This window comes from Phragmites australis, chromosome 3, assembly GCF_958298935.1.
Source record: "Phragmites australis chromosome 3, lpPhrAust1.1, whole genome shotgun sequence".
In the NCBI taxonomy this organism is placed as follows: Eukaryota; Viridiplantae; Streptophyta; class Magnoliopsida; order Poales; family Poaceae; genus Phragmites; species Phragmites australis.
This window is the reverse complement of record NC_084923.1, coordinates 38,107,666-38,119,752: the sequence shown is the minus strand read 5'-3', so window position 1 is coordinate 38,119,752 and position 12,087 is coordinate 38,107,666. Positions and strand designations below refer to the sequence as shown.

Genomic DNA, 12,087 nt, shown 5'->3' with positions numbered 1-12,087 from the left:
GTGAAGAAACGCCTCTTCAAACTGGGAATTAGGAATTTGCCCTATAAAACAAAGTCATTTGTCTTATGGCATCTTTTAGTTGATAGTATTGTTCTAGCATCACTCATCGGGATTAGAAGCATGTGTGTGCAAATAAAGCAATGCATGGACTACAAATTTAACATGACTCATGGCTATAGTGTAGTAGTACAATGCTCACTTCATTCATTTTTCATCGGTGCACAGGGTGGGGGGAGTGGGGAAGCCCATCCGGAATTTATCGATGTTGGAGGTAAATAGTCTAACCTTACTATTTTTTTTACAAGCCACCTAGGGTTAGCCATCTAATTTAGTTTTGGACATAGGTTAGTCATCAGATCAAGGATTTAGTTATATTAGATGTAGGCTTATAGGGATAGATGTAACTGTTAGACGCAACTTTTTTGATAGTTGTATCTGTTAGAGTAGGTTTTTTAGAGATAGTTGTAATGTTATTAGATTTAGATTTTTAGAACAACATAGAGTAACTGTTAGACATATATTTTTTTTGGATAATTGTACTATTATTAGATCTGTGTTTTTAGAGTAACATAGAGCAATTGTTAGACCTAGGTTTTTAAGCAACGTATAGTAACATTAGCTATTTGTTTTATTATATTTTGGTGTTGTAGATCTAGCATATATAGTTGTTGTAAGCCGAAATAATATAGTTTTTTTTGTCAATTGTGTGTAGATATGTCGGATAAGTGGCATTTCAAAAAATTTTATCGACAAATGGATATTGTTATGGTACCGTTAGTGTTCTGTTTAATTCTTGTTTTGCAAACCATAATTATCATATGAATTTGCAGGTATGGGTGCTAATCACTCGAAGCTACTTAACCCATGCGTGGATGACAAGCACAGCTCTTACCTGACGTGTATTAAGGCGTTTGAGCTCCCGATACTTTTACCACGGGTTCTAGGCAAGTTCATGAGGTTGGACGAGCGTTGGATCTTCATGTTTGTAATATATTTTCTTCACATGCTTCTGTTGTTTGTGAAGTCTTGCACTTATGTTATATTTTTTTTGCAGGTTGCGTGGAGCTAGGCTTCTCCCGCTCTGCAGGCTTTGTGGATGTGGATGTAGGGCTCGGGCGAATAGAGTCTAGCATGATGGTTTAGTTTCGATCAGACCCTGTTCGCAACACTTGTGGACAAGTGAAGGCTAGAGACGCACATGTTCCATATCCCATGCGGGGGAGATGGTGCCTACACTTGAGGACGTCTCATTGCTGCTTGGCTTACCTTGCGTAGGCCAAGTGGTGGGTGCGAGGGATGTAGGTCCCACCTGGCGCGACGACATCCTGGTATGATTAGATGCCTTTATGCGGAATGACAGTGCTCCAACATATAGGATGTTGGGTTAGAGACGTATGAAGCTACTCAATACGTTACGTAACATATGTTCTTTCACGTGCTTAATGTTCTGCATTTACATGCTTAATGTTTTATATTTTTTGACTGACATCGGATTACACACACCCCATGGCGGGTGACGACGTCGTTTCTAGGTATTTGGAGACCTACTTGTTGTGGCGGTTCAAGTGGATTATGTTTACCGCCACCCACGACAAATCGACCTCCAAGAGCTTGATCCCGTACACCATGGAGATAACTGACGCTGGACTAAGAGAGACCTAATACAGTTGGGATTCCGCTTTGTTGGTCACGATCTACATGGATCTATTCGAGGCATGCATAAAGTTGGATTCGAGTGTCATCTTCTCCGGTTGCCCGCTACTTCGTTTATGGTCGTACTAGCGATTTGGTTTTGGTTGATTGGTACTGCACCACACCCCAGCTTTCAGGCCGGGCCGGGCCCGGCCCGGCCCAAAGACATGTTTACGTGCACATGGGATAGTCCGCAAGGATAGGGTCGGTAACGCAGGAAACTTCGTGGCCACGGAAACGGAACAAGAAACCGCGTCGAACTCGCTCACGCGTCGCGCCCTCCACCTCGGCCCTTCTCCTATAAACAGCCAACCCGCCGCCGCCACCGTAACGCCTCCTCCGCAAAATTCCCCAATCCAATCGACTAGCCGACCTCAGCACGCGCCTCGGAAACCCTAGCTCCGGCGACGACTCCAGATCCGGCCTCCTCCTCCGAGGGTATCGTCTCGCTCCGGCGCCTCCGCTCCCCGGCGTCCTGAACCAGAGCTCCCCGTTCGCACCCTCACCCCGGCGGCCTACCGTTCAAGTCGCGCGGTCTCCACTCCGGGCTTCGACCCCATACACCGGCCGAACTCGAAGGGATCCGCGAGCTTTTCTCCGATCGCCAATCTGCTCCGCATAGATCGAATTTTATCTGTAACTCTCTCTCGTTGCAATTGCAATTCGGTGTATTTCGGTTGAGAAAAAAAAAAATTCAGGCCGACTCGTAAAATATTGTGAGAAAGAGAGGCCTTTTAGTGGAACTCGCCATCCATCATGGGTGTTGTGTATTACCAGTATAAGAGTGAAAAAGAAATATATTCCATACCTGTGCCCCATGCTTTTATCTCTGTCTCCGAACTCAAGCAATTTATCTTGACAAGTGACCGGCACGGCCGTGGGCGCACCCGCGGCCACGGCCCCAGGGAGGGTATCGCCATCTCCAACGCCCAGACTGGCGAAGGTTCGTTTTAACGCCAAGCAGTTCCATTATACTCGCAATTATCTATACAGCACAGCATATGGTTCTGTGAAATTTCCACATGAATGCAGAAACAGTTACGCACGACAAAATTGTGTATCGTAATAAAATTATGTACTCTCTAAGAAAAATCATGTGCACCTCATCTTTCAATGATAAATTTTTTCGGAGATTAGTTAATTTCTTTGCCTCTGGGATGTGTGGGTTCATGGTGTAGCCTTTAGGACAAGACAGGGCTTTGTATACAGCTCTCTCCTTACGGCTTGGGAATGAAAGCATGCCCATTAGTGTCTCTTGTATGTGCGAATTCTTGTTGTAGCTATAGGACTAGTTTGAGCTTTGTTTGCACGTTAGAGGCCTATATATAGGAAAACTAGTCTGCACCTTCCGGGAGTACATACTCCCTACTATGATATGCCACCTAAATGAACTGGATATAATCCTTTATCACTATGAATATACTTATATACTCATTCTAAGATACTCTAATGTGAATTACATGAAAAAATTGAAAAGAAGTCCATCAATTTTAATAGATTTTGATAATACCTTCATATTTGTACATAAAATGTAATATACTCAAAAAAATATGTACAAACCACCTAAAAAAGTATACATACCACTTGGATGATCTTATATACTCACATACTTCATGTACATATCATTTATCACATGAGATACTTACTATGTTATGAGATACATATGTGAGAGTACATACTCCTAGAAGTACCAAATATGCTTCATATATATATACATGAATACATACATACATACATAGATCAAGACACATGGATTCCTGTTGGTGGGTACTGTTTTGGAGTTCAGTTGTCGCCGCTAAGTGCGTAACTGTAGCTCTGAACAAAGCAACGGGCAGCTAGTTTTATTTTTCTTCATGCTTTCAGTCCAGTGATCTCTTAATAGTTACAATCCAGTGATGCTGTATGTGCGTCCTTTCAATTCGATTCCTTACCTGGTACAGCTATTTCTGTGTCGATGCACATTGATGGCTCTCCCAAATGTTACGGTAATCTAAGATCTTGATGTTGGTTGCTATGTAGATCACAAAATATTTTGTTAACGCTATGAACTATGTATTCTATTCTGTATGATGGTTAATATTTCCTTGTGTACTAAAGTTGTTCAAAAAAGATGAGAGCTGTAATATGTGTATGATGTAATTTTACATGGTCTATTATCTTCCGGTATGTCCATGGGATGTGCCACTGAAGGTGTTCCGCAAAGCTGTATCCTGATCGAAAGATGTTCCACATGTAACTCGACATTCTCATGCAGATTGCACCTTGTAATCCCCATGGAATGCTTATATTTGTGAATTGCATCAATTGTTCTGTTCTTTTTTATTTGGCGACACTATGCATGAATCCAGTATGCCTCAATTTAAACAAGTCAATTTCATTGTTTAATTGCATTGTTTGGTGCACATTAGAAGGGTTCTCTTCTCGCTTGAAAGAATGTATTGTTTAGTGCAATAATTTCTCTTTTCTGTGCTTGTTCTTGAATTCAGAATATGGTGAAAATGCCATGGTACGGCAGAACACAACTGTGCAGATCCGCAGAATTACTGGACAATGGTCAGAGAAAATCGTCTTGGAATCCTCGTAATGTCTCCTCTTCAATCTCTTACTTCACATTTTAAGTCACTGTTGCCCTGTTTGGACAAAGAGGCTGGGAGAGAAACATTTTAAACCACAGAATAATTCATGTGGAACCTAGGTTCATCTGGAATTTGCTACCTTTTAAATTCCTTTTTAGGATGTTAATATATCTTCTGCTCTTCTTAGACAACTTGAAGGGATTTTGTCTCTACTTTTTGCCCTAATCTTATATATCTTCTGTATAAAATCGAAAACCTATCTGTCCAAGCATATTTTAACTGGATTGTCACTTTCAAGGTCCATGGATCAAGCATCAATTAAATCCGTGCCAATTGACACCTTGCAAGAGAAAATGATGGCTAAGGAGATATTATTTGTGTATACTAACATCATGTAACTAATTGCAGGCTGAAAGTCACAGAAGGATGTTCTGTACCTTCAAGCAAGTCAGTGATTACTGACTCAAACTCTAAATCATGTTCCTCCGCAGAAGTGCAAGATGAAGATGCTGCAATCAAAGCAGTGATTGATGCAGCTGAACTCAAATTGTAAGCATATCACATTCCCTTTTCTCACAGAATAGTAGTAGCTGTTGTGTGACCTTTGCTAATGATAATCTCATTCCATGGTCCATGTAGGGAAGAGCACCCATCTAAAAGAGGACAAGCCAGTGGAAGGTTTACATCAGGACGTCATTATGGTAATGTCAAAGCTTTGTTACTTGAATTTCATGTTCTGCTGACTGTATTAAGATTGTGCAAATATGCAAACTGGTTGCATCGTATTTTGAGTTTTTGACCTGTGCTCTATTTGATAACTGAAGGTGGACCATTGGAAAGGGAGACACCTCCACTAGGCTACGTCTGTCGCACTTGTGGAATTCCAGGTCATTTCATTCAACACTGCCCACAGGAAAGCACGACACCTCCACCTGGATATATCTGCTATAGATGCCGGATCCCAGGGCATTTTATTCACCATTGCCCGACAATTGGTAATCCCAGTTTTGACAAGAATAAAATGAGTCGGTCTCTTGCCCCAGTAGTAGCTGTAAGTCCTGTTGATGGCATTCTAGAAGCACTTGTCCCAGCTGCATCGCTGAGTGCTGTTGATGACTTGCCAGCAGAGCTCCACTGCCGACTGTGTAAAAAAGTGATGATAGATGCAGTATTGACAAGCAAGTGCTGTTTTGACAGTTTCTGTGATAAATGTAAGTGGTTTTCATATACTCCATATGTTTGTATATTTAAATGTTGGCTTTGGGTGTCGATCAATGCATTATTCAAAAGTATTCAAGATGTGTTACACTCCAAATTTGTTTTAAAATCTTGGGTTTCCACGTCAAGTAATTATGCTTCGAACAGGGTGAGTAACAACTTTATGTTTGTCTTTTGTCAGGCATTCGGGATTACATTATTACGCAATCGAAGTGCATTTGTGGAGTCAAGGCGCTTGCAGATGACCTCATTCCCAACCAAACACTTCGGAGCACAATCAGCAATATGTTGGCAACACAGGCTAGCAGCACTACAAGTGGTACAACCAAGCACAGAAGTTCTTCAGGCAGCAACCCTGATCCCAAATTACCAAGCCAAGCTCCTTCTGCTGCCTCAGAAAGGGAGATAAAGGAATCTATGGACCAGGTAGCCACAGAGGGTGATCTAGTGAACCAGCCTCTAGAGAAATTGGCAGTCAATGTTGATCTGAGCAAAGATGAAGGCAGTTCTGCAGAACTGTCAGTAGAGAAGGCTGTAGCAAGCGCTGAAGTCCTCAAACCAAAACATGAAAGTGGATCAACTTCGAAGGTCACCACTGTTTCAGGGGCACTGGAACAGAATGCCACCAGGACAGATCAACAGAAGAAGAAGCGGAAGAAGGCAGACTCAACTAAGATTGTTCACCCTAACAATGTCGAATATGGTTACAACGCTCCATTTAACCCTGCATATTACAACCCTTTCGTCAGTGGATATCCTTGGGTGAATGGACCTTACATGTATGGCTCAATGGACATGCCTTATGGTGGTTATCCAATGGGCCCATATAGTGTTAATTCCTTCAGCAGCATGCCACCGCAGGCTCTTGCAATGCAATGCTATCCAGCGAACTATCATAGGTATGTATAGTCGTAGACTCCTAGCAGCCTTGTTAGCTGTAACTTGTAACAGAGAATGAACATAGACATAAAAGCAGCTAATAGAACAACTTGATTAACCTCAGTTACTTTTTTAGAACGGTTTCATTTTCTCCCGTGAAGTATACTCAGCTGCCAGTTATCTAGAGCTTAGATCCTCTTTCCATTACAACGCTAATAGTTCATATTGTTGTTGTGTTTAGGCATGATACTCAGCCTAGACTTCTGCGAGACACTGAAGCTGCTACGGCACCTTCAAGGCAGGCTGAAAGGCCCAAAGCCACTGGTCTTCAGTCCCGATCATCAGAGCGCAACCAACAACTAGGTTCATCACACGGTTCAGAGTCAAGGAACAGAACAAGATCAAGCTCTGAGTGGAGGGACCACGGGCGTTCCGATAAAGCCTTCAATGACTACCATGAGGATCACTCTAGTAGGAAGAGAATGCGTGTTTCTTCTCCAATGGATGGTGATAAACAAAGCAGCCGGAGGTCGAGAGACAGTTCCAGGAATCTGACTCGTGAGGATTCAAGCGATGATGAGCGCAACTTCAAGAGGAGATGGGGGCGCAGATCATCCGTCGCCCTGGTCACAAGGCACTGAATGAAGATGGTACTTGGGAGGACCAAGTGCAGCATTGCTGATCTCCAATGCTCGCTAAGATTTAGTCTACTTGCAATTGTATGTATGCCTCTGAAAGCGGATGAAACCTTCTCAGAAAGCTCAGGAAAACATGCAGATCTTCCCCAGGCAAAATGTAATCAACTATTCATATACCAAACTGTACTACGAGAGCATTGCCAGCTCTCTTTCCTACAATGGCATATCTCCAAAGATAAATGAATTTCTCTAGTTATTGAGTTAAATTTATGCATTTGCTCTACTTTTACCCTTTCATATTCGTTTTGCTGTTGATACGCATGTGCGACGTGCTGAAAGATATCAGCTTGTGATTTGTTGTTCTTCACTTGTTCTGTAGCAGTGCATTTTCTACTCCAGTTCTACTTATGCTCCTTGATAGATTCTGCTGCGTGTTTTAGGGTTGGTTGGAGTGTAAGGATAAATGGGTTATGGTTATCTATGTTTTTAGAGATGTGATCATTCAGTGGATGAGATGGTTTAATTTTATGTTTGGTTGGATAATGAGGATGAATAGAATGAGAATAATTAACAAAATTATATATCTTAGGTTCAAATAATAATAGTTAATCATACACTAATCAACACGCACTGACACTTATTAATGCTAATTTTATTATAACTATTACTAATTAACGATAAAATATACTAATTATCACTAATCATACTCTAATCGACACACTAATAATATATTAATAAATACACTAACACTTATCAACAATAATATCATAGTAATAAATACTAATTTGTAATACACAATGTTATTTATCACTAATTATTTTACTGATGATCATGATTAGACAAGGTGGATAGCCTCGCCCGGTTAAAAATATTGACTCAGTCTATCCAACATCTGTGAGCAATATTTCTCAAAGCTGAATGACCGTATCCATCTATTATTCAATCAAACATCTCAAAAATACAGATAACATCTCTCATCAAACCTCATCCAACCAATCAAGCAAACCCTTAAAGGATTGTCAAACAGCAAACTTGGGAATCACATCAATTGTTCGAAAAAATGTCTAGTTTTCTGATCGAACATAGCACAAATTTGTGATACGAATCAGACGTCTTCAAATTGAATTTACCCTTTCTTCAACGTAAATAAACAAACAGAAAAGAGGCGCTCGACTGCTCCACACGTGTGCAGCGCGCTGGCCTCACCAGACAACACACTACTAGACGAGACAGCTCTTCGCCGGCCGCTCCTCAGTCCCCACGCTTACCTCGCCTCCACTCCGCACCCCGAACGCTTCTCGTGTCCTCCGTCTCCTCCGATGGCGACGCTGCAGCTCAACCACATCGCGCGCGAGACCTCCGACGTGGCCCGCCTCGCCGCCTTCTACGAGGCCGTGCTGGGGTTCGAGCGCGTCCCTTCGCCCACGTACTCGGGTTTCCAGGTAGCCTGGCTCCGCCTCCCGGGCACCCCCGGCGTCGCGCTCCACCTCATCGAGCGGGACCCCGCCGCGGCCCCCGAGGCGGTGGGCCCAGGCGCCTCGGGCGCGCCGCCCGCGCAGCTTCCCCGGCGCCACCACCTCGCCTTCTCCGTCGCCGACTACGACGGGTTCGTCACGGGCCTCAAGGCGCGCGGAACTGAGGTGTTCGAGAAGACGCAGCCAGACGGGCGCACGCGCCAGGTCTTCTTCTTCGATCCCGACGGTAAGGGATGCCCTACTCGTTGTAATTGCACCCCAATTTATGTTCGGATACGGTGATCGAGCGAGGTTGCAAAGGTCGCACAGTAATAATGTTACAGTTTGGACTAAATCCTAAGGGTTTGTATCAATCCCCTTATCCAAACAGGCCTCGAGTATCTAAAGTTCATATTTTGTCTGGCCGCTATTCGTTCACAGTTGAGTAACATAATATGAAGTCTACAAGATCAGGACTTCTGATGTTAGCACGAATACAATGGTTCATGATTTTTTTTTTCGTAGATTGCAAGTTCAAAGTTTTTCAACTGGAGTTCTCCGGCTGATCCATTCGATTGTTGAACTAGTTTGAGAACTGAACTTGTTGATTCATAGGAAAAGGGGGGATATTTGAGTGTTCTGGAGTAGAATTGTAGGGCATGCTGAAATTTTAGGCCTTGCTTCAAGTGGGAACATAGGTCTCATGCAGTCCCTATTGCCTAGGGCTTGCTTGGATTTCAATCCTGACTTGTGCTAATTGCGCAGCATGCCATTTTATGATGTTCTTCTGGAAAATTGCAGATTATTGTGGTTGTGCTCTATGCACGATTTATGTCCTCCTTACAGAATAGTTCAGTGATGCAACTCTGCCTTTTGAGCTGTAATATTACTATTTTTTTGGAATTGCTCTAGTTAAGCTATGCAGTTTCTCTTTGCAACATATGCATAGTTATAGGCCTCTTTACTTTTGACCACCAGAGATTGTCCTTATCTGATCTGTTAATTGCATGCCTGATTATGACAAATCCATCAAGGTGTAGCAAGTTAGTGCTCAGTTGCTGCTTTTCCTGTGTACCTTTTTATCAAATTATGTTAAGGTCTACTAGTTCAATTGGATATGTGCTTAAAGTGCTTTCATCAATCTTAACTAGGTAGCTCCTGAAAGTAGTACACACTTTTGAAAACAGTGATCGAATTACTGACAACTGGTTCCATCTTTGTTACCTGGTATCAGTTCCAGGCAACTACTAGATGTAACTTATTTCCCAACATATAGGAAAATAGTCAGTGTTTGAGCCTTTGAGGACTTGGTACTGAGCTGCCTAAATCCATGCCCTGAAGCATCTGACAAGTGCTTCTTCTTTAAAAGGACAACTGTTTTTTGGACGATAATTCTTATTATGAGATACAACTTTCAATTGGCTATATAAAGGTTTCCCAGAGAAAGGATGAAGCAGCTTTTATCCATTGGTTTTCATATTAGTCTGTTCTTCAAACCTTTTCTTCCATTACAAGTTTAAAACTTACTACTGGTCTGTGTGGCATGTCTGAACCAGCCCCCACCCCCCACACACACAAAAAAAAAAAAAAACTGAAAACACATATTGATGTATCTTCCATAATTTTAGAAGTCATTTAGTTTTGCATTCAGAATATTATTGATCAATGATCATAAGTCAGTAGTCAGTCTCTATTGCTTGTAAAAGTTTCGAGTTTTGAGCTTTAAGTGAGATAAACATTCACTTATGTTTTGCTGTTTTCCACATACACGACACTCTGATTTGGTTCTGTTGCAGGCAATGGCCTAGAAGTTACAAGCTCGAGCACACAGGATAAATAAATCGAAGAGTATGATTTGCGTCCTACTTCTGCTTTAGCTTGTAAGTCAGTTGTTGTGGCATATATCTATGGTTGATGCTCTTTGATTTAGTGAATTATTGCTTATGAGTACTGTATTGACGATGTTATGCATCTCATCGCTGTGGATTGGTTGCAGGCAATGCCCTTGAGATGGTGGGACACCGGAGACTGAAAACAATGGAAATCGCTGAATCAAGCTTCCTTCCCATAAATAAATAAATACGAAGCTTAACAAAGCTCCCGATACCTAATTCCCTATGTTGTAATATGGCTCTATATGCGACCCGGATTGTACTTTGTGACAGATGAAATTTCAATGCTTTGCTTCTTTCATTGCCAATGTCGTCCCAACGGTTCTACCCCGTTCTTGACTTCTTGTAATCCATAAACTGAAACTACTGAAGCATTCATAACAACATTGTTGTACGTAGCTACTGAATGTTGAGTGCCCTACTTGTCACTCAATTGACACAGGCAATTAGGCAAATAAATGTACCATAATAACTATTCTCGAAAAAGCTCGCGTCACTAGTACTAATCAACAAAGTTGTACAAGTCTGGGGACACATGGACCAGTGAACTACACACTGCCGGAGGTCGATGCCCTGGTCCGTCTGCTGGTCGCCGGTGGGCGTCAGTCGTCGGCGGTGGCGAGCTGGACCTGGAGCAGCTCGTCCTCGGGGATGACGCGGATGGTGCAGTCGGAGCGCGGGTACGCGGCGCAGAGCAGGGCGTACCCCTGCGCCACGACATCGTCGCTGAGCATGCCGTCGCTCTGGTCCACCTCCCCGGATACCAGCCGCGCGGGGCACGTCATGCACACGCCGAGCTTGCAGTCGTGCGGCACGTCCAGGCCCTCGTCCAGCGCGCGGGACAGGATGGTCTCGTCCTCCTCCACCTCCACCACGCGGGACTCGCCGCCGTGCTCGATCGTCACCTTGTACGCCCGCGGCGGCGGCGACACGCGCGCGCCCTTGGGCCGGCGAGGCGCTAGCAGCTGGACTGTGGGGTGCCGGAGGCTGAGGCGCGGGGCCGGGGAGCGGTTGGGGGTGGCGAGGTGGAGCAATGAAGCCGAAGCAGCGGCCATGGTGTGCGCGTGGGGGCGCGTCCGCGAGAGGGTGTGACTGAGAGTGAGTGAAGGGGTGGTGCGTGGTAGAGGATAAGGCGCTGTGTTCCCTTTTTCGTTTTCTTTTTCTTCTCGTGTAAAATGTCCCAGTAGTCACCGAATTTGTCCCGAGTGTACAAATAAGTTACCGATTGTAAAATCTAGACCGGAAAAGAACTCAATTTTTAAGTGGCTCACTAGATGTGAGTTTTGGTCGATTCTGGTCGTGAGTAGACTGTCGTGCGTGAATTTTTAAGAAGGCGTGTGTTATGAAAACCCCTATGAAGAAGCGAAAAATGGATTTTCGTTATTCGGATTCGTGAAAAATTAAATTTTTGCTCCTTGAAAAACAGAAAATATTTTCTATGATTAAAAGTGCGAAAATAATTTTCACAGTTCGCGACAAAAATTGTATTTTTGTAGATTGGTGGTGCAAAAATATTTTCGCACAATGAAAATAGAAAAATTAATTTTTTTGCTGATCAGTGATGTGAAAATAGGTTTTTTGTTTATTTTTGCCTTATTTCTAGTACCAAAAATATGAAAATTAGTTAAAATTTTTTATGCATGCAAAAAATATTTTTAGTAACTGGTTCGGCGAAAAATGTTTGTTATGCAAATAGTTGTCCAAACTGCATCATGTAATGGTTCAATTTTTTCCTTAA

General features: G+C 43.0%; 3 protein-coding genes across 3 annotated transcripts; 2 read left to right on the top strand and 1 right to left on the bottom strand.

Annotated features, from left to right (window-relative positions):
* The first annotated feature begins 1,975 nt into the window (after positions 1-1,975).
* Positions 1,976-7,269, top strand: LOC133912988 (E3 ubiquitin ligase PQT3-like). Its single transcript, XM_062356003.1, has 7 exons — positions 1,976-2,635; positions 4,179-4,272; positions 4,677-4,817; positions 4,908-4,969; positions 5,093-5,479; positions 5,668-6,385; positions 6,607-7,269. Exons 1-7 carry the CDS (start codon positions 2,449-2,451, stop codon positions 7,004-7,006), a joined length of 1,989 nt encoding a protein of 662 aa, XP_062211987.1. The 5' UTR covers positions 1,976-2,448; the 3' UTR covers positions 7,007-7,269.
* A 933-nt stretch (positions 7,270-8,202) lies between these two features.
* LOC133912987 (glyoxylase I 4) lies at positions 8,203-10,650 on the top strand. Its single transcript, XM_062356002.1, has 3 exons — positions 8,203-8,704; positions 10,254-10,337; positions 10,454-10,650. The coding sequence occupies exons 1-2, from the start codon at positions 8,323-8,325 to the stop codon at positions 10,295-10,297; spliced, it is 426 nt and encodes a 141-aa protein (XP_062211986.1). The 5' UTR covers positions 8,203-8,322; the 3' UTR covers positions 10,298-10,337; positions 10,454-10,650.
* A 145-nt stretch (positions 10,651-10,795) lies between these two features.
* Positions 10,796-11,478, bottom strand: LOC133912986 (ferredoxin C 1, chloroplastic-like). Its single transcript, XM_062356001.1, has one exon. The coding sequence runs from the start codon at positions 11,402-11,404 to the stop codon at positions 10,952-10,954; it is 453 nt and encodes a 150-aa protein (XP_062211985.1). The 5' UTR covers positions 11,405-11,478; the 3' UTR covers positions 10,796-10,951.
* Positions 11,479-12,087: the final 609 nt, after the last annotated feature.

What these genes read in the sequence shown, in the direction of transcription:
- LOC133912987 (XM_062356002.1), top strand. Translation starts at nt 8,323, where the DNA reads ATGGCGACGCTGCAGCTCAACCACATCGCGCGCGAGACCTCCGACGTG. An exon ending in CTTCTTCTTCGATCCCGACG is followed by an intron (nt 8,705 to 10,253) that starts GTAAGGGATGCC and finishes GTTCTGTTGCAG; the next exon opens with GCAATGGCCTAGAAGTTACA.
- LOC133912988 (XM_062356003.1), top strand. Translation starts at nt 2,449, where the DNA reads ATGGGTGTTGTGTATTACCAGTATAAGAGTGAAAAAGAAATATATTCC. An exon ending in GATGCAGCTGAACTCAAATT is followed by an intron (nt 4,818 to 4,907) that starts GTAAGCATATCA and finishes TGGTCCATGTAG; the next exon opens with GGAAGAGCACCCATCTAAAA. An exon ending in TACATCAGGACGTCATTATG is followed by an intron (nt 4,970 to 5,092) that starts GTAATGTCAAAG and finishes TGATAACTGAAG; the next exon opens with GTGGACCATTGGAAAGGGAG.
- LOC133912986 (XM_062356001.1), bottom strand. Translation starts at nt 11,404, where the DNA reads ATGGCCGCTGCTTCGGCTTCATTGCTCCACCTCGCCACCCCCAACCGC.